Here is a 21,814-nt window from a genome sequence, read left to right as displayed (position 1 = left end):
TTGCGCCTTTCTCGAGCTCATTTATGAATATGTTGAACAGCACAGGCCTCAGTACGGACCCTGGTATTAACCTGTCTCCACTGTGAAAACTGACCATTTATTCCTACCATTTGTTTCCTGTCTTTTAACTATAGTTACTGATCCATGAAAGGACCTTCCCTTGTATCCCATGACAGCTTACTTTGCTTAAGAACCTTTCGTGTTGGACCTTGTCAAAGGCTTTCTGAAAGTCTAAGTACATTACATCAACTGGATCACTCTTGTCCACATGCTTGTTGACCCCCTCAAAGAATTCTAATAGACTGGTGAAGCATGATTTCCCTTTACAAAAGCCATGTTGACTCTTCCCCAACGTATTGTGTTCATCTATGTGTCGGATACTTCTGGGCTTTACTATAGTTTCAACAAATTTTACTGGCACTGAAGTTAGGCTTACTGGCTATGGAGTCTTTTTCAAAAATCAGGGTAACATTAGCTATCCTCCAGTCATCCAGAACAGAGGCTGATTTAAGCAATAGGTAACATACCAGTTAGCAATTTTTCAGTTTCACATTTGAGTTCCTTAAGACTTCGTGTGTGAACACCATCTGGACCTAGTGACCCATTGCTGTTTAATTTATCAATTTGTTCCAAAACCTCCTCTAATGACACCTCAGTCAATCTGTCATCTGAAAAGAATGGCTCAGATGTGGAAATCTCCATCTCAGCCTCTGCAGTGAAGACCAGTGCAAAGAATTCGTTTAGCTTTTCCACAACAGCCTTTTCTTCTTTGAGTTCTCTGTTAGCACCTCAGTAGTCCAGTGGTCCTACTGACTGACAGACTTCCTGCTTCTGATGTACTTAAAAACATTTGCTGTAAGTTTTTGTATCTTGCTAATTGCTTTTCAAATTCCTTTTCAGCCTGACTTGATTTGTCAGATTTTTTGCTCCTTTCTAATTTCCTCACTAGGATTTGTCTTCCAATTTTTAGAAGATGTCTTTTTGCCTTTAACTACCTCTTTTACTCTGTGGTTTAGCCATGGTGATAATTTTTTGGTCCTGTTTACTGTTTTTTGGAGGTATATGTTTAGTTTGAGCTGTTTTTAAATAGTTGCAATGCAGTTTGCAGGCATTTCACTCTGGTGACTGCTCCTTTTAGTTTCCACTTAACTAGCCTCCTCATTTTTGTGTAGTTCTCCTTTTTTAAGTTAAATGCTACTGATTCATAGATTCTAGGGTCAGAAGGGACCAATGTGATCATCTAGTCCGACCCCCTCCACAAAGCAGGCCACAGAACCCTACCCATCCACTTCTATAACAAACCCCTAACCTATGCCTGAGTTATTGAAGTCTTCAAATTGTGGTCTGAAGACCTCAAGCTGCAGAGAATCCACCAGCAAGTGACCCATGCCCCACACTGCAGGGGAAGGCAAAAAACCTCCAGGGCCTCTGCCAATCTACCCTGGAGGAAAATTCCCTTCCGACCCCAAATATGGTGATCAGCTAAACCCTGAGCATGTGGGCAAGACTCACCAGCCAGCACTCAGAAAAGAATTCTCTGCAGTAACTCAGATCCCATCCCATCCAACATCCCATCACCAACCACCGGGCATACTTATCTGGCGATAATCAAAGATCAATTGCCAAAATTAGGCTCTCCCATCATACCATCCCTTCCATAAACTTATCAAGCCTAATCTTAAAGCCAGATATGTCTTTTGCCCCCACTACTCCCCTTGGAAGGCTGTTCCAGAACTTCACTCCTCTAATGAAGGAGTGGAGGGTTTCTTTGGTATTTTCCCCGCTACAAGCATGTTAAATTGAATTACATTACGTAGCCATTACCAAGCAGTCCGGCTATATTCACCCCTTGGACCAGATCCTGTACTCTACTTCTCCTCTTAACATAAGAACATAACATAAGAACATATGTGCCACCATGGCTCCACTGCTGGGGTGTCTACCACTTGAGCCAATGGAGTGACTGGTTGCAGCAGAAGACTGTTATCATTCATGAGGACCTGCTGCTAGAGGGGGATAGAGACACCCACTTTGCCAGTGGCTTTCAAAGCTATTTGCTGAGGGCAGAGGGATGGTGCCACTTAAGACTCCTGGGTTCAGTTACAGGTTCTGTAAGGGTGTGTGTGACCTTTCTTCTCCTGCCACACAGCCTGTCCCTGAAACCTTCTCCTCCAATCCCTGTCTCCCCAGCTTCTGCTCCCCTCCCCTCCCACCTATGGCATCTCACAGCAGGCCACCGAACTCTGGCAGAGGGGAGCTGGGCTTGTTCAATGACTGACGGGACCAGACATTACAGCCTTCCTGACCCTGCCCCAGAGCCGCCTCCCAAATCTGAGATTTCTTTCCCTTCCTCTGCCAGAGCAGCCTCTGGCAATAGCAGGAAGGCTGGGTTCTGGGCTCAGAGCTGAGAAGGGAGAATGAACCCCACATCACATCTATGACTGGGATCTGATTCCATCTTCAGCCAAATGTAAGTGAGGTGGATTCTTTCTGTAGACACACCATGGTGGCATGGCCCATCCTTGGGTCTCCACAGTGACACCAAAGTCACCTGGCCCATAATGACACCATGGCCCATCGGTGGGTCTCCATAGTGACAACATACTGACATGGCCCATCCTTGACCAGGAAATGGGGCGGGAGGATTTCCTACTCACAGAAGCAGAAGCACTGAGTCATGCTAGAAAACACTGGACTTTATTGTATCTCTAAAGAATGACAGTGGTGTTGGCAGGGGGTCGCTTCCCCATCACACAGTCACTGGGGGACAAAGGACACAGAAGGGATGGAGGGAATGGGAGGGCCAGAAAAATTGCCTCTCAAAACCATGCACTGAGAAACATCAGTCCATATAAATAACGTGGGGTATTACACTGAGTTCGTGTCCACCTGCTGCTGTCTCAGCTGTGCAGGCTGGGTGTCTTTAAGTGATTTTCTTTGCTTTCCTTTACATGTGGCCAACCGTATCTTACTGGGATCAACACAGACTTCCTTCCCCTGTGTGAGCGTCACTCTGTGGAGAGAGACAGAGAGAGAGAGAGATGAGCCCGGCTCCCTTAGCAAATGCAAAGTGACACCCAGACTGATCACAGCTCACGCAGCAGAGCAGTGACTGTGGGAGCACTGGGAACGAAGGTGCTTGTCCCTGAAACAGTCTGGTTCTGCAGTGAAATCAGTTCTCTTGAATGCAGGAGGCTGACAGAGCTGCCTGGGCCCAGGCATGGTGCTGTGAGGCTGCTGCTCTGAGCTCTTGCCACTCCCAGCTGTGACAACACATCTCAATCCAGGTCTGCAACATCTTGTCCTATTGCAATGTGTGGCCTCCCCACGCAGACTGGTCAATACACCATGACCATGGCCTGCTGCGCTGCCACCTTGGAATAGGAGCCCCCAGCTGCTTCAATGCACTGCTGTCCTAGGCTGACTATCACCAGCCAGCCCAATTCCATCCCCCACCCCCAGCTCTGCCAATGCCCCCTACTCCTGAGCTACAGCCCCCGCCCTGCTACTGTAACCAGAGTCCCCACAAACCTTGGCCTGTGCACTCTGACCCTGCTGAGCTAGGCTCCCTGCTAGCCCAGAGGTGGGGGGGAACATGCACTTCTAGTGCATCTCTGATCCCTACAGCCCCCGAACCTCAGTTAGCCAGACTCCAACATCTGCCAGCATCCCCGCCTAGTGACATCTGCCCCTTAGCAACTGTGTGATTGCCCTTTTCTATTTGCCTTTTGTAACTCAGCCCCACTGGGTCAGGCTAACGGCCATGAGACCCCCTTGTTTGTTTATGTCATCATTTGCAACACAGGCAGTTCAGGGGCACCATCAAAATACAAAGATATCCCCTCCCACAATGCACTTTGTTCCTGTAGGGAGATGTTTGGTCATATACAACACTTGACTCCATGTTTGTAAAAGTACCGCAGAATATTTAGTACTGAAATTTCAGCATTAGAGGATGGACGTTGTTATAACAGCTGATGCTGAATCTCGGCTACAAAGTAGCAGAAGTGGTAAAGACCACGGAGTGGGAGAGCAAATTACTGCGTTTGCATAGAAAAGGTAAAAAAGCATTGGTGGCTTTTTGTTTGGCTGCATTTGGCAGCACTTTGGACACAAGATGAAACAGGCACATCAACCCCATCTGTGTGATGCCCAAGGATACTCACATCATGGCCTGGCGGGAGCAGTTAGGACCTGTGGGTCTGCAACTTTTGATGTGTTTTGGAGAAATTCTTCTAGGAACAAAATTATCTTTCATGCAGCATGTGTTGCTCTGGCTGATGACTGGGAAAAAGAAGAGAAAGGGGATTAGTTCTCCTTCCCTCAGTAACAAGGAAGAGCCAGCTGGAGAGAATTTCTTACACTGACTAGTTCTGTGCTCATTAGCAGCCAAACCTCCTTTCTGGGAGCAGGAGGGAATTCTTGGATGCTTCGCTGTCCCCTCCACAATTGGGTTAATTGTTGTTGTGCAGGGAAGGGGATCTGCCCTCCACTGACACAAGAAATGGACTAGTCTCCATCATGCCACTGAGTGAGTTGGGTTGTCACTTTGCCACTCTGTGCCTCAGTTTCCCTGCCAGCAGCATTGGGATAATGGTACTGGCACTCCTGCCGGGGGCTAGTGAGGTTAATTCAGTGATGCTGGTGAACGCCTTTCAGAGCCTGAGACAAAGGGCTATCGATATCTGAGCTCTGGCGCTGGCAGCTCTCTACCTCCAGATCACAAAGCCTTATCCCCATTTTACAGATGGAACCTGAGGCCCAGGACTAGTCCGGCTCAGATTTCCAAAGCTTCTTAGGGGATTTTGGTGCATTTCAGTGGGACCTGGGCAGCCAAACCCCTCAGGCAGCTTTGGAAATCAGCCTCAGTGACGGAGACAGGACTTGTACCCAGATCTCCTGAGTCCCAGCGCAGGGCCCACCCACACCCCCTCCTTCCTCTGCTTCACCCACTTCCCTTCCAAAGCTGCAGGGCCCTAACACTGGGTGCTGGAAATGCCTGGGCCGGAGGAGCTTGACAAGGCAGGGCTCTGTAGGGTAAGGAAAGGAGCAGACCCGGTACTTACAGGAATCGCAGTGGGCTTCAGTCCAGAGAGCAGCAAGGAGCAGCATTGCCAGGGCTAAGGAGGTGACCTTCATTTCCAGGCAGGTTCTCTTGGCTCCGGCTGCAGCAGAGGCAGGCTGCTCCACAGTGGGGTGGCCGAGAATGGTCTGGCTTCCCCCTCGCCTGCCTCTGTATTTTATAGCCCTCGGCAGGGATTTCCATGGCTGTGTTGGAGTGTGTGTGGAGGTGGGGAAGGGGATGGAGAGGAAAAGTTATTAATAAATGCTAATGAAGGAATGGAATCTACGTCTCCCCCACGCATGTACCGGTGGCCAGAGGGGACAGAATTGGGGCTGGAAAGTCTCTTGCTGATTTACAGATAAGGAGCCAGCCCTGCACATTCTCATGGGGGAGGGACAGGCTGCGGATTTTAAGTTCAAATTTAGTCACTTGCAAACCACACAGGATGACACATGATTCCCTGCCCTTGTGCTTGCTGAAGTCCTGCGCTGAGTCTCTCTCAAACCCAGCCAGTGACACTGGCCGGCGCGCCCTGGAAAGGAGACCAGATCAGGCCCATCTCGTGCAGATGGGATGGTGGGGTTGGCTGGGCTTCAGTGGAGGTTCAGTGTACTTTGCTATGCCGGTGTCAGAATGGCCCTTATCACGGTAACAACAGAGTGCCCCGGTCCTGGATGGGCTTGTCCGCTCCGCACCCTGTGCAGATAGAGCAGTGCTGTTCTCCTTTCCCATCGGGGGAACTGCAGCACCAGATACCCTGGGGGACTAGTCCAAGGTCAGGCAGGAAGGCTCTGGCTGAGCTGGGAGTGGGATCAGACCTCTTGAGTCACACCCCAGTGCCTTTCCCCTTTGCCATCCTTTCCCCACAAGCTGCTCCATGCTCATCATGCATCCCAAAAGCTGGGCTTGGGATGCAGCTGAGCAGCCCCCTTAAACCAACCCATTTCAGGGGGAATCTCAGCCTGATGAGAAGGTTTCTCCAGATACTGTAGCAATCAGGTGGCAAGGTGCCCATTGAACAGCAATTGACATTAAAGGACTTAGGGGCCGATTTCCAGCCTGTGGCACATTAGGAGCAGGACTAGAGTTAGTGGTGCAGGTAGGGATCATTGAATAATTTCACACATTTTAAGGACAGAAGGGACCGTATGATCATCTAGTCTGACCTCCTGTACAACACAGGCTGGAGAATTTCACCCATTTCCCCCTGTACTGAACCTATCCTAGGCTGGATATTAGGAAACACTATTTCACTAGGAGGGTGGTGAAGCACTGGAATGGGTTCTCTAGGGAGGTGGTGGAATCTCCTTCCTTAGAGGTTTTTAAGATCAGGCTTGACAAAGCCCTGGCTGGGATGATTTAGTTTGGGATTGGTCCTGCTTTGAGCAGGGGGTTGGACTAGATCTGGGGTAGGCAACCTATGGCATGGGTGCCGAAGGTAGCACACAAGCTGAATTTCAGTGGCACTCGCATTGCCCAGGTCCTGGCCACCGGTCCGGGGGGCTCTGCATTTTAATTTAATTTTAAATAAAGCTTCTTAAACATTTTGAAAACCTTATTTACTTTACATACAACAATCATTTAGTTATATATTATAGACTTATAAAAAGAGACCTTCTAAAAAGGTTAAAAAGTATTACTGGCATGCAAAACCTTAAATTAGAGTGAATAAATGAAGACTCGGCACACCGCTTCTGAAAGGTTGCTGATCCTTGATCTGGAGGCCGAGAGCTGCCAGCGCCAGAGCTCAGATATCGATAGCCCTTTATCCCAGGCTCTGAAAGGCGTTCACCAGCATCACTGAATTAAATAAACAAGTAAGGGGGTCTCATGACCATTAGCCTGACCTACTGGGGCTGAGTTACAAAAGGCAAATAGAAAGGGGCAATCATACAGTTGCTAAGGGGCAGATGTCACTAGGCGGGGATGCTGGCAGATGTTGGAGTCTGGCTAACTGAGGTTCGGGGGCTGTAGGGATCAGAGATGCACTAGAAGTGCATGTTTCCCCCCATCTCTGGGCTAGCAGGAAGCCTAGCTCAGCAGGGTCAGAGTGCACAGGCCAAGGTTTGTGGGGACTCTGGTTACAGTAGCAGGGTGGGGGCTGTAGCTCAGGAGTAGGGGGCATTGGCAGAGCTGGGGGTGGGGGATGGAATTGGGCTGGCAGGTGATAGTCAGCCTAGGACAGCAGTGCATTGAAGCAGCTGGGGGCTCCTATTCCAAGGTGGCAGCGCAGCAGGCCATGGTCTTGGTGTATTGACCGGTCTGCGTGGAGGGGGCAGCATGCCATGGTCATGGTGTATTGACCAGTCTGCGTGGGGAGGCCACAGATTGTAATAGGACAAGATGTTGCAGGTCTGGATTGAGATATGTTGTCAAAGCTGGGAGTAGCAAGAGCTCATATTGTCAATATTGTCTAAATATTCTGCGGTACTTTTACAAACACGGAAGTCAAGTGTTGTATATGACCAAACGTTTCCCTACAGGAACAAAGTGCATTGTGCATTATGTCACTAGGCGGGGATGATGGCAGATGCTAAATAACAATATTTAGACATCTGTGCATCTGCTGTTGCCAGAGGCTGCTCTGGCAGAGGAAGGGAAAGAAATCTCAGATTTGGGAGGCGGCTCTGGGGCAGGGTCAGGAAGGCTGTAATGTCTGGTTCCGTCAGTCATTGAACAAGCCCAGCTCCCCTCTGCCAGAGTTCGGTGGCCTGCTGTGAGATGCCATAGGTGGGAGGGGAGGGGAGCAGAAGCTGAGGAGACAGGGATCGGAGGAGAAGGTTTTAGGGACAGGCTGTGTGGCAGGAGAAGAAAGGTCACACACTCCCTTACAGAACCTGTAACTGAACCCAGGAGTCCTGAGTGGCACCATCCCTCAGCCCTCAGCAAATAGCTGTGAAACCTATTGGCAAAGTGGGTGTCTCTGTCCCCCTCTAGCACCAGGTCCTCATGGAAGATAACAGTCTTCTACTGCAACCAGTCACTCCATTGTCTCAAGTGGTAGATGTCTGTGCTGTGGGTCGACAAATACCCCAGCAGTGGAGCCATGGTTGCCCAGCAGTGGCAGGGGCGACCTGCCCAAGGGAGTACCGAAGATCACAGATGGCACTGCAGGGGGATGCTTGCAGCGCTCAGGGATCATTGTGCCTAATGCTAACCTGTCCAGAGATAGCGGGGCCTGCAGCGGCCTGGCTGGCAGTGCTTGTGCTGCTAGAGGCTGGTGGGGTCAGGTAGCTGACAGCAGCCAGCACAGCCAGGAGCACTTCGCACCCAGGGCAGGTGGTGGCGAGGTGCCTGGGAATTGTCAGAGGGCCCCAGATCCCTGCAATTCTGACCGGGGTATAAAACCAGAGGCCTCATATAATGAAGCGATGTAGGGGGGACCTGGATCTGCTCCCATTGTCGCTGGTGTAGAGCAGGGCTGAGTGGGGGATAGCCTGGCCCAGGGGGCAGAATCCTGCTCTTGGTTACACCAGACGGAATCCAGAGTAACTGCTCTGAAGCCAGCAGGGAGGCCCTGGATTTACACTGGCCACTGAGAGCAGAGGGCAGGATCCTTGCTGGCATAAACAGGCAAAGGCTCATGACGCCAATGGCACGGTGACCAGGAGCTACAGCAGCCCGTCCTGGATCTTTTCTCCCCTGCCCCAGCTCTCCCCAGCCTCAGAGGTCCCCTTTGTGAGGGAGGGCCTGGCAAGGAGAATGGGAACATTCCCACCTTCCCGAACCAGATCCAGCTCATTCCTCTTGCCCAGCAACCCTATCCGTATGCAAACATCATACAGCCCACCAGGAGGGCCCTTGGGGGCCCACCCCACTGGCTGGCTCCCTCCCTCAGGGCTCTCCGCATGTCCTCAGAGCAAGAGGCTGGCTGTGTCTGTGCCCTTCTGATGGCTTCATCCTGCCACCAGGCCCTGGCCTGGGGTCTGTTCAGGGGCCCCCTGCCTCGCTCTCCGCTGGGCACAACCCTGTCTGTGGGGGCTGGCTGGCTCCCAAGGGGTCGTGGGCCCGGTGGGACACACAGCTCTCAGCACTCACTCAGCCAGCTCCTAGGGTTTAAGACATGGGCTTGAATCTCCTGTATGGGGGGGAGCTTGACTGACAGAGCGAGGCTCAGGGAGAGGGGATGGAGCAGGGATGGAGACAGAAACATGGATAGGGAGGCAGCAAACCAGGACTAGACAGAAAGGGAAAGGATTAATGAGGAGGACACAGGGGAAAATCGCTTATTCTGGGATTCATTGATAAACTCCACGAAGCGCAAAGCATCATTGGAATATCTGTGTGTATCTCATTCGGTGCCTTTATTACTGGGGACATGTGACTAAAACGGGATTGGTTGATGAATGCACCACAACGTATTTTTATAATCCGGTAACAAAGTGATTAATTATCTGGCAGCAGAACTGGCTGCTGGGGAGAGACCGGGAGAAGGTGGAAAGAGGAGCCCAGTGCATGGAAAGGATTTCTCAGCCATGTCCTATCCCCTGCCTTTGCCATCACTTTCCTACTGTCTGGCTTGAACATCCATGCTTGTACTAATCAACAGTCTGGGGCTATCTCAGCCTTGGAGAAATGGAAATGACCAGTTCAGTCACAAATTACAAGGCCCACATGTTTCAGGGGGCAATGACAGCTGAGAATTGTGTGATTGTGTCAGACAGTGACTCAGTAAGGGGGCTATACAACACAGCAAAGCCAATCCTTCTAAGAACATAAGAACTGCCGTCCCGGGTCAGACCAAAGGTCCATCTAGCCCAGTATCTTGTCTACCAACAGTGGTCAGTGCCAGGTGCCCCAGAGGGAGTGAACCTAACAGGCAATGATCAAATGATCTCTCTCCTGCCATCCATCTCCATCCTCTGACAAAGAAGAGTCTAGGGATACCATTCCTTACCCAAAATATCCAAAATTCTACCACATACCCCTGCCTCCTGGCACTCCAGCACGCAAGACAGCATTTCATTAGCCGGTGAAAATGTAGACGAGCTCTATTGCCTTGGCTGGAGCTCTGCCAGTTTCCATCAGCTAGGAGTATGGGCCAACAAGAAGTGATGTAGGTCCATTGGATATCCCCTGCCACAGGAGGGCAATAATATATCTCATGTCAGGAAAATCGCAAGGAGCATGGTTGTCTTCATTGAAATGAAATGAGTAGAGGGCCCAAAGATTGAGAGGTGTTAACATGACCCAGTCACTGTCCAGCATGAAACGGTGCTAAATGAAGGTCAGGGCATGGTATACAGAGACGTCTGCCTGCTAAATACCAAGGCAAACATGCCATTAAAAATCATTTAAACCCTTCGTTAAAGGTACAGAGAAGAAGGAAAACCAATGAAAGCGTTTGAAATGTAAAGTTTTGAATAAGGTTTTTGTTTTAACAACATCCTCGTTCTCTTTCCCTTTCGCTGCTGAGAGTGTTTAGAAGGAAAACAGCCCTTAGCTGCACCAAAGATGGTCATAACTGCCCTGCTGGGGGAAACGAGACGTTAGCTGAGCTGGGCTGGAGCTCTTGTCCCATTTCATAAGAGAGAAAATGAGAAAAACCAGAAGAGGGAGAGGAAAGAGCAGCCAAGATGGAAAATGCAGCGTCTGTGTCTGGTTTACCTGGAATCTCACTGCGGAAAAGCACAGGCATGGCGATTGAGCCTATCCGCCAGTCCCAGACCTGGCGAACTCGTACCAGCATCGGGCTGTTTAGGACATTGCTTTCATCTGCCTCGCTGCTCACAGGCTCACAGCGGTATTCAAAATATACTGGCTTGACCGGCTCAGCCAGACTCTTATTAGACAGGAGGAAAAAAGGGAAGGGATAGAGAAGAAAAGAAAGAAAGTGGGGAAGAAAAGGGATCCCTGAAGGAGGTGGGATGTTACAAAGCCTCCTGTCCCAGCGGGTGTTTGGGATACAGCCAAAGCTGGTGGAGGTGGGGCTGTCCTCTGGATCTCTCTTTCTGGGGCAGTCTGGTCAAGACATTTGTCAGAGTCAGGGTGTCCAAGGCCTGAAAGAGTGACTGTAAAACCCGGGGTCCCAGGAAACGGCAGGGGTGGCAGTCCTGATGGTAAATCATGCTTCTTCCCCTTCTTTCCATCAGCAACTGTTGTGTTCATTTTCCCTGTAGATATATTACAGAATCTGTTGTTCGACCACACTTTGGTTCATTATGGAATAGACTTAAGAGACCAGATACCCAGGGTCTGTCCGTTTTATGAATACGGTACAGGAAGAAGATTCTATGTGATGCCAGTCTCCAAAGACCTGCCCCGTGCAGTGATGTTACATTCACTTTGCGCAGAAGTTGTGCCCCCTCCAGGTTACACGTTTCAGCTGGGATTATGTATATAATCTCACACGTTACACATCTCTTTACACAGTGCTCAAATCCAACCCATCAGTTTGTCCCAGGTCCCTACCTGGTTCGGTTCCTTCATTATCTTTGTTTTAGATACAAATATTCCAGGCACTCAGCCTTAAGGGCTCTTCCAAAGGACATAAAATGAATGCATCCTGATTTTGGCAAGTTTCCCATCTGCTTGTGCCAAATGCTTGCTTCAGCAAATGCAGGTGTTCTGGGATACTTGGCATAAGTGAATAGGATTACGGGCAAGGCCAGTTTAGGCTGTATCACTGTTATAATACTTGTGCTTAAAGTTATTGGTGCTTAATGCATATGAATATAATATATGGTGTGTATAATATGTATTATTAATATGACAGATTTATATGCTAGCCAGAATACATTAGTCAACACCCCTTAGCTAATTTTCCTCCTTAAGTCTCTGTTAGTAAGGACCCCAAAAGCAAGTGATGGGTAGAATAGCCCAGTCCCTTGTTATTTTGTTCCCCAGTTAAGCCTAATGTCTGACGTATTCCCATACTTCTTTTGTTTATCAGGCATGATCTTAACACAGTCTTTGAGTTACATCAGGACTAATTCAATCAGTCTGCCTCTCTTCATAGAATATCAGGGTTGGAAGGGACCTCAGGAGATCATCTAGCCCAACTTGCTGCTCAAAGCAGGACAAATCCCCAGTTTTTTGGTTTTTTGTTTGTTTTTTTACCCCTGTTCCCTAAACAGCCCCCTCAAGGACTGAGCTCACAATGCTGGGTTTAGCAGGCTAGTGCTCAAACCACTGAGCTATCCCTCCCCCTTGTCTACCTTTTCCCATCAGTGATTGTTGTTATAGGTCATTGTGCCACTTTCTGAACTTTTACTCCCTTCTTTCACTTGAGCTCACAATTAGGGTAAATTTCTAGGCCCAGTTATCACAACAGGATTCATGGGGGATGCCCGAGTGCTAGGCTTGTGCCCAGAATATGCCCTTAGCTAGGCAGGAGCTTTGCATGTCCCTTGCATTAAGCCTTGAATGAGAGCTTGGTTCTTGCAGTTTTGCTAATTTGGCACACGTCATGTCAGATTGGGCCTCACTGGGTTGACTATGGAACCAAAGTGGGTCCCTCCCCCTCCTACATACAGACCCCTCTCACCCTGCCCCATAGATACCCCACCCCATCCAGACCCCACAAGCACGAACTGCAAAATCATTAGCAAGCCCCTTCCCCCCGCACAAAACCAAGACAAAGAAATTATGCAATTCACCATGTTTATATTGCAAGAGCTGACCAGGGATTTTCAAGGGTCCTGCAGAGGTCACAGAAATGTACTAACAATAGATCCCAATGGTTTTCTCACGGAAGGACGTGTCCATAAATGGACTCGGCACAGATTTGATCCAGCGGGTTCATTCCAACGGAATGAGGTTGTCACTACAGCTGGTAAAGGAATGGAATTCTGTTCTGTGATAAATGAAGTGTGTGTGGAGGGGGGGAGCTCCCTTTTATATGCACCCAGCCAGTCAGTTAGCTATAAAGTCCTTGGTGGTGTTTGTTCTCTGTTTGCTTTACCTGCAAAGGGTTAAAAATAAGCCCCCTGGGTAAATGAAAGGGAGTGGGCACCTCACCAAAAGAGCCAATGGGAAGGCTAGAGCTCTTTAAAATGGGGGGGGGAAGCTTTCCCTTCGTCTCCCGCTGTTCTCTCTGGGCTGAAGAGACGGGGCAGCAGGAATACAATGTAAAGTTTGGACCAGGTATGACAAATCATCTTCCATCCCTAGCAAGATTCACCGGGACAGGGAATGTTGAGATAGACGCGATCAGGTTTATTTCTTTATTTTGGCTTGTGGATTTCCTCTGCGCTAAGCCCAAGTATTTTTGTTTTCTTTTGCAACGTTAAGCTGGACCCCAGGGAGCCATTCCTGGTGTTTAAACCCTATAAAATCTAGCCAAAGTCTAGTGTTCCAGATGTGTTTCCGTTCTTCTTTTTTTTTAATAAAAATTTGCCTTTTTGAAGAACCTGATTGTTTTGTGTCTTAAAAGATCTGTGCATGTTTTTCAGTTAGCTGGTAGCAACAACTGGATTTTCCTTTTGCTTGCTTTCTTTCTCGGCTTCCACAAGGGAGGGGTGGAAAAGCTGAGAGGCCTCAGGGAAAACTTCCCAGATGAGTGTTTCCAGGATTTGCAAGAAGCAGTTTTTCAACTTGAGTGATGGCAGCATTTACCAAGCCAAGGACAGAGAAAAGGTTAATACAAGCCTGGAGCAGCCACTATTAATTTTTAGAATCCTTGCAGGCCCCCACCTTCTGCACTCGACATGCCAGAGTGGGGATTTAGCCTTGACATGTTCGTTCCCATGAAATTTTCCCATGAAGATGGAAACGTTTCTGGGTTTGCAGAAGGCTTCCCCTTCCACCGCCGAAAAAAGAACTTTTTCAGTTTTTCTTTGAAAAGACAAATTCTGAAAAGGTCACTGGCTTGGGCAACTGGAAACAGAAACATTTCATCTGATAACACTGCTCTACAGCCAAAATGCTTCTGAAATAAATGTAGTCCAACTTTACTAATTCTGGGTCACTGAGAAGGAAAATGATGCTTAAAATTATTGATTGGCTCTAGTTTTCAAGATATGCTATTAGGTCAGTATACAGGACCCTTGACTTGGGAATGGCGGAGGATAAGTGAGTTATAAAGGGAAGGGATCTCAATTTAAACCAGAAATGACTAAAATACATCTTTAACTGGATCTATGAATAAATCTATGACTGGGTTTGGACAGTACTTGCTTTTCAGGCAAAACAATGAATGATGCAATCTGAAGCTGGTATTGCATCATACATGATATGAATTGCATCATGTTATTCCTAGAAGTGATGGATGATGCAATCATAAGGAAGCTTACATCACTCTGCTGAACAAATTACCCTATATCAGCTCTAGAAATCATACAGTGTCGTGCTCTCTTATTTGTCAGTGTTTGATTTTGCAAAGGGACACATTTCTGTTTAGCCAAAGTGAGCAGAGATGCCTCGTACTTGTGTGAAGAGTGCAGATAACTTCTGCTATGTTTGTGGTGAAGTGACTTTTGCATCACAAAAGTGCAGTATAACCACTATGGTTAAGAAAGCCTATCACCTTTATTTTGGCTGCAAAATTGGAGATCAGGGCAAGAGGTGGGCCCCACACATATGCTGCAACACTTGTGTAACAAATCTTCGCCAGTGGTTGAACAGGAAAAGGAAATCTATGCCTTTTGCAGTGCCAATGATTTGGAGAGAGCCAACAGATCATATCAGCAATTGTTACTTCTGCATGGTGCCTCCAGTTGGGAAAGGTGTGTCAAAGAAGAAAAAGTGGACTGTGCATTATCCAAACATTCCATCAGCTATAAGCCCAGTACCCCACGGAGAAGGACTGCCGGTTCCTGATGCTCCAGAATCATTCTCACTTGAGTCAGACGAGGAAGAGGACGAGGATGAAACTTCTGGTCCTGAACCATCAATGTCATAGGACCCACATTTTCTCCCCTCCTCCTCCTCTGAACCACACCTCATAACACAAGGTGAACTGAATGACCTTGTCAGGGGTTTGGAACTACCCAAGAGTAAGGCAGAGCTGTTGGGCTCCAGAGTACAGCAGTGGAATCTCCTGGCAGGCTATCAGGGCAAATGGAGCCCATCAATGCTTGCAGACTATTGCTGGACAGTGACAAGAGATGCTCCATTTAATGAATACAAGAGACAAGCCAAGAAGCGCCGAGTAGACACTGAATAGGACTAAACTATGTACATAATAGTTTTTTGCCTTTTGTTTCCTAATACATTTTATGTATATAACCCTTTTGCTGATTTTTAAAGTGTTACATAAACAGGACAGGTGAAATATTATCACGTAAAGCAACCATAAACACATGAAAAGACCTAGGTTTACAATTTATGATTAAAACTCTACTATCTACACAATATCCATGGACATAAAATGTAAAAACTTAAATATCTTAGAAACAGTAGCCAATCCGTTGTTTTAATTGTCATATTTGAATTCAGCACATCAAAATACATAATAAATAGCACATTTTATCTCAGAAGCAGACAACTTCTCAAAAATTATAGACCAGTGTAACCCGCAAGATTGGTGCTGTGCAGGGGGGATTAGGCAGGGGGCCTGTTCCCAGGTGTCAATGGGAGACCTTGCCCCGACTGCAGGGAGAGCTGGCTCTGGCCCTCGTTGGGTGGAGCAAGGAAGGTGTTTTATGGGAGTCAGCTAGTGCCAATTAGTATCATCTGCTGCCACCACGGCCAGGCACCAGAATTCACCATCACCGCTGTGCCTTCCTTAGCCCGACACTGGGCAAACAAGAAAAGGGAACCAGACCTACGGCTGAGCCAACAACTCCTGGAGTGTGAGTTTCACAGTCCCATCTTCTCCTGTCCCACAGCGCACCTCCTTCCCATTTCGTTCGCTCTCGTTCCTGACCATCCTGGCTTCTGTTGAAGTGAGGCAGAAACCAGGCCTAGATTGAAAACCGTTGGGCCCTCTGCACTGTGGAAATGGGGCACCCCCACCATCTGTAAACTAAACAGCAAAGCGCCCCTGACCCCTATATACCCCACCCAGTCCCCTGAATGCCCCTCCCAGGTTACACGTACCCCTCCCCACATGACCCCAGAATGCCCCTTTCTCCTCATCCCAAAACCCCAAATGCCCCTCCCACCCCGCATATACCCCACCAACCCTCCACTAGCCCCACTTATCCTGACTGCCCCCCCACATACCCCAGCTGCCCTGACATACAGCCCTCTCAAGGCAATCCTCAATGCCTCAACCCCACTGGCCATAACCCCTCACCCCACTGTCCCCCCCATGCTCCCCACTCACTCCAGAGCCTACCACCTTCCTGCCCTTCCCCACCCCCCCGGCTCATTGCTTTGGCCCTGTCCTGGGCTAAAGCGACTCCTCCTGATCCCAGCCACCCAGCTCCACTGCCTGTACACTCCCATAGCCCCACGCTGCTCAGCTACCCCTCACCTGCCCCTTGTCATGACCAAGGGGGAGGGGGGCCAAACTGGAGCAAAAGGCGGTGCACTTCTGCGCAGTTGTCTTTTTTCCTAGTGATTGGGGGTCCCCCCGAGATGAGGGCCCTGTGCAAGTGCACTGATCATGGCCTGGTTAACCCAAGCCTGGCCAAAACAGGCTCCAGGACGCAGCATGGCAGGCTCAGAGGGCGTGAGCGGCCCGGCCCAGTGTTGCTGAGAGGTAACTGGAAACCTCCAGGTGCCACCCAAGGCGAGTGAGATGGGCCAGAGTTGGCCTGGTTGAGGCTGACCTGCCCTCACCTGAGATGTTACCGCAGGTGAACAGCAGGGGTCCAACCCAGCTGGTGCAAGTCCACAGAGCTCCCCCTGCATCAGTGGACAACGGTGTGGGTTCCTGAGACTCTTTACTGCCAGGGTAGAGGCTTCTTCTCACTCATGACCATCCTTGCGTCCAGGCCTAGCCCTTGCTCACACTCCTGCTGGACCGAGGTCACAACTATCCACGTGGTAACAAGCGCCGCTACACAGACAGATCCCTGGTTCTCCACACTCAGCTCGGGGGTTTGTGACATTTACAACTAGACATGACAAGGGGTCAGAAGTTATAGAGGTTGGAACAATCACTGGTAGCCCTGTGTTTCTCTGGGTGTGCTTTGCTGTGGTGACTCAAGGGTTAATGAGTTTGGGAGCACAGGCACCTGCCCTAAGCTATGTGCCTTCCTTTTGCAGACATCCTGTGAGGTCTCTTCCACCTAGGGGAGGTGGAGAGGGCCTAAGCTGCAAGGACGCTGCATAGAAATGCAGAGCCATTCTCCTGACTCAAACCAACCATCAGACCAGTTGGGTCCTCTTAGCTCAAACACCAGAGCACAAAAGTGCGTGAGGCTAGGGGCATGGACAAAGGGGGCCTGCAGGGAGAAACCCTAGGAACAGCAAAGCTCAGGCAGAAGATAATGTTTGTGCTTACACTTTAAGCTGACAATAAAAAGGCGAGCTCCTGGCTGTGGGACAGTTTGGAGGGCCTCCAGCACTAGAAGCAGAGAAGACATATCACTCCTTCTCCAGGATCATCTGGGAAAGAAAGAAAATCCCCATCTCTCTGTGGACTGAGAAATGGATCTTGGCTGGTTCCTCCCCGTCCAAGCATGCAGCTGAAGCCGGATCCCTTCCCATCCACCCACAGCAGACCACTCCAATAAAAGCATCCCGGTTAGGCAGATCCAGCCAGAAGGCTCCTCTGCAGCTGAATCCTGCTCACCGGCCCCAGCAGGACCTTCCTCCATCTCACCATGGCAAAGGCAACTGGGCTTGTCTGTGCGCTTCTCCTGCTGGCTTCGTTCTGCTGCCAGAGCCTGGCTCAGAGTGAGTACAGGTGCCCCCTGCCGCCACCTCCATGGGGAGACGGGACCTGGGTCAGGGAGCACCATGAGATCTCAGTGCAGGGTCAAGATGGGGAGAGGTGTCAGGGCATGGCTGGGATATGGGGGGCAGGACACAGGGGTCCCAGACTGCCCCTCGCCAGATGGTCCCACTCTGTGAACACTGCACATGCAGAGTGACTCTGTGACAATGGTACCATGGGGCGGTGGGTCCCTCTTGGGGACTCTGGCTCAAACAGACTCAGGTTATGGGGAGGAGCTGCTCTGAGCTGCAGACTCTGCCAATCCAGGAGCCACTGACAGTTTCCCCAGGAGTGAGGATCCTGCCAGGACAGCCGAGCTGGCAGGCATGTGGCTGAGGCAGACCAGAGCCCTGCCATAGAGGTGTCTTAGCTCCGCAGTGTTCACTAGGACAAACTTCTTCTGGTCGCTGGGGTCAATAGGGCAGGCTCTGGTTTACGCCTGCTGAGAATGTGCTAACCCAGCTGGGTTATCTGGGGGTGAGCTGAGTGAGGGGAGAATCAGACCCAAGCTACTGCGACCTAGGGCCACAATTAGCCAGCCAGACAGGAACAGCTCAAGCAGATGCTCTGGGCCCATTCAGGGGATATGGGGTCCCATCTAGGCAACTTCACCCTCATCCGAGCTGCTTTCTGCCCCATTAGAGGCCCCTGGTGCACCGGAAAAGTGCTGCTTCACGTTCCAGAGAAGCAGGATCAAGAAAGGCAACATCGTTGGCTGTTTTCTCACCAACCCCAAGTGCTCCTACCCAGCTGTGGTGTGAGTATCCCCACACACAGGGCCCCGGGGGATGAGAGAGATGCAGGGGAGGGACAAAGAGAGGGAGGAACACAGCTGGCCAGAAGGAGGAGAGGGTGACAGTGAGGGGTGAGGGGATTAATGTGGGGCGCACCAGGGGAGAGATCGATGCCGTGAGCTAGCCTCAGCTGCACAGACGAGGGCTCCTTGCAAATGCTGGGACTCCCTGTAGCCAAGCGTCCCCAGCCTTTCCTGCTGCTTCCTGGGACGTCCCAGCCCAGGCCACCTCTGCCCTGCACTTGGATTTAGCCCTGCCCCATGGGAGTGCCAGCTCTCAGCCCCTGAATGAGCACCAACCCTGCTGCCTTTTCTGGGGCAGAGGGAGACATTTGGGGTGCTTAGAATCCAGGTCCTGGCCTTCCTGTGAGGTGGCTCACAAGGACACTGGAGTAGCCTGGCTGCAACTCTTAGAGCAGTTAAAGGCTCATTTCAGCAGGCACTCTGCTCCCAGAGACGGCTGCAATCAGCCATGGGGAGATGGGTTCCCTCTCCAGACATTCCTGCAGCTATGCCAGGCCTGACTCTGCTCTCACGCCCCCCCCCCAGTGTAAATCAGGAGCCACCCCATTGCAGTCAGGGAAGTGGCTCAGGTGTAAAACCCAGTCCCGCGGCCAAGTCACCAATGGCTCGGCCTCGGTGCTCACAGCTGGGAAAAGGTTTTTGGGTGAGCTCAGCAGGCAATGTGCGCCTGGTGCTCCAAGCTCTTTGGCCAATCTGGCCCCAGCTTTGGGGGCTGGGTGAGCGTTTCAAAATCATATGGAGCAGAGCCCCAACTCCCATTGACTTGGGCACCTTTGAAAATCTCACCTGCGGAGCCCTTCTGAAAATTGGTGCCACCATCATTCTAACAGTGATCAGTCTCAACACAGCCCCTCGCTAACCCAGCTCCTCCTCCTCCTGCAGATTCAAGACTCGAATGGGCAAAGAGATCTGTGCCAACCCTGACAAGCGGTGGGTGAAGAAATACCAGGAGTTCTTCCAGCTGAATTCCCTGTCTGTCCCCAGCTAGACAAGTCATGAGGGGAGAATCCTGGAAACCAGCCCCCAGCTCTGTAACCCACACACACAGCTGCAAACATCTCTTGCTAGCTTGACTTTTAAGCCTTTAACAGAAACCTGCTTCTTTTGTCCTTCCCGGGTGCAGGATCTGAAACTCCAGGGGAGTCGCTTCCGGCTCTTTGACTCAGCCCGTCTCAGGGGAGGGCTGTGGACACAGAAAGTGGCACCTGATGTTGCTGACAGTTCTGCTGGGATGCAGCATCTCCAGCTGGATTTAACAGCCCCCCGAGTGCACCTCTTCCCACAAGGTCCCCATGGAGTGTGTGTCTGTACCATGGCGGGGTCACCTCCTTGGGGGTGCTTTGCAAAACCATCTAAGGGAGCAGATGTTCTGTTCTCATGGAAAACAGGGTGCCCAGATACCTCAGCAGTTTTAAAATTCCCAGCCCTACCCTGCAGGCCCAGATTATAGCCTGGTTAGACCGGGCCGTCGTCCTCCCCATGGCCCAGCAGGAGAGTTCCTTCCAGGGACCTGGGACAACCTCCCGGCCTCCTCGGTAGCCACCAGCACAGGAAGGGCCTGTCCCCATAGGACAGTGATGCAGGCAGGAGTTCAGGAGCCCAAAGACACATGTCTGTCAAGGCTGGCACAAGGGACAAACTCCCCTGAGCTCCGCCAGAGCCATGTCCTGGCACACTTGTCCTTCCCCACTGGGGATGAGCTGCCCCCTTTGAGGGTCTTCTCCAGAGCTATGTCCCACCTAGTCTGCAAAGCCCCATAGGCAACCCTGCCCCAGCCCAGTACACACCCCTGAGCAGTGATGCAGACAGTTGCCTCACGCTATGCAGAGTCAGTGAAACACTTTTCCACCAAGCCAGTGAGGGAGACACCCAGCCAGACACTGTTGGCTAAACAACGCTTCCTGAGCAGATCCCACATCCCCCTGACTTTTTATTATCGTTCCGGGTTAAGAAATGTCAAACACCATGCTTCAAGCTTCATATGTACCTGCGTGTAAGCATATGGGTGCATACGTGGGCATTTGATTCTGGAAAGGCCTCGCAATATTGTTGTTGGCTTCCTCGTCTATGTAGCAAAATATACAAATATATAAACCATGAAATCAATGAAGCGTTTGTGCCAGTTTGGGGGATCTGATGAATCCGGTGGGTTTGTAAAATCGCTGTGTCATTGAATGCAACAGTGGCTATGAAGCCAGCCATCTGTCGCCTCCCTCCCAGACCAGGAACAATGGACAGTCATTAGCACAGATAGCTCCATTTAGCCAGGGGAACCAGCTGGCCCAAGTTTGTCTGCAGGGATGGAGGTTGGTGAAAGGTCCCCAGAAGGGGAACTAGCATGTAAAATCTTTGAGGAGCCCATTGTGGGACCAGGAGAGAAACAAAGCGACAGGCTCTTGGAGGGAGAGGGAACTGTTTGACTTTAAGAGGAGATGAGAGGAAGCTGCTTGGAGAGGTCAGTGAGGTTTGGGAGAGAAGCCTGACCTGGAGATGTGGAGTCCCAGGATGGAGCAGGAACCCCGAAAGGACACGGATTCAAATCCTGAAGAATGCTCTGAGTGATGAGAAATGGGAGGCAGGGATCCACGCACTGGTGTTTCGTATTTTGCTTGGATCTGCACATCTCTTATGCTGTCTAAAGTGAAATGTGATTGTGTTAGAAACCGCAAGCAAGGTCTCTGCCTGCTTCAACCATGGTGTGTCCATGCAGGGGTTAACTGTTTGCCGGTTTTCCTGCAGGATGGAGCTCTGGGAGGGGTGTGCGGAGGCTGCTGGGGGAGCTGGCAAGAGTCTCAGGGCTCAGAAGAGGGTGCTAGATGGAGGATCAGCACCCTGGAACGTGTCTCGAGACCCAAAGCCAGAGCAGTGTCTGGCCTGTGCTCAGACTCAACATGTCCAAAGCACCTGGGTCCAGCGTTGGGATGCAAACACAGCAGCCTGGCGAGTGCCCCGGAGAGGGCGCTTGACCAGGGCTGGGGCAATCAAGAGCTAAACACCTAGCCAGGCACTCAGTGCAATGGGGTTCTGCTCGGGTGGGTCTCTAGTGTCACTGGGATACAAATTAGCCTAACCGCCAATGCTCCCCTCCACTGGCCTCTTCCTCCCAGGCTTTGTCTCACCCTGAGGGACCAGGATCTTCCAACCTCCACCAGGCATATCCGCG

General features: G+C 50.5%; 2 protein-coding genes across 2 annotated transcripts in view; one reads left to right on the top strand and one right to left on the bottom strand.

Annotated features, from left to right (window-relative positions):
- The window catches only part of LOC127037352 (C-C motif chemokine 5-like), a 411,611-nt gene that overhangs the window by 226,762 nt on the left and 163,035 nt on the right, over window positions 1-21,814 (bottom strand). The window lies entirely within an intron of this gene.
- LOC127037364 (C-C motif chemokine 4-like) lies at window positions 17,521-20,681 on the top strand. The gene is made up of 3 exons (XM_050928987.1): window positions 17,521-17,794; window positions 18,477-18,591; window positions 19,534-20,681. Exons 1-3 carry the CDS (start codon window positions 17,722-17,724, stop codon window positions 19,637-19,639), a joined length of 294 nt encoding a protein of 97 aa, XP_050784944.1. The 5' UTR covers window positions 17,521-17,721; the 3' UTR covers window positions 19,640-20,681.

This window comes from Gopherus flavomarginatus, chromosome 19 (genome assembly GCF_025201925.1).
Source record: "Gopherus flavomarginatus isolate rGopFla2 chromosome 19, rGopFla2.mat.asm, whole genome shotgun sequence".
Taxonomy (NCBI): Eukaryota; Metazoa; Chordata; order Testudines; family Testudinidae; genus Gopherus; species Gopherus flavomarginatus.
Note: the sequence above shows the minus strand (reverse complement) of the source record. Positions and strands in the feature narration are given on the sequence as shown.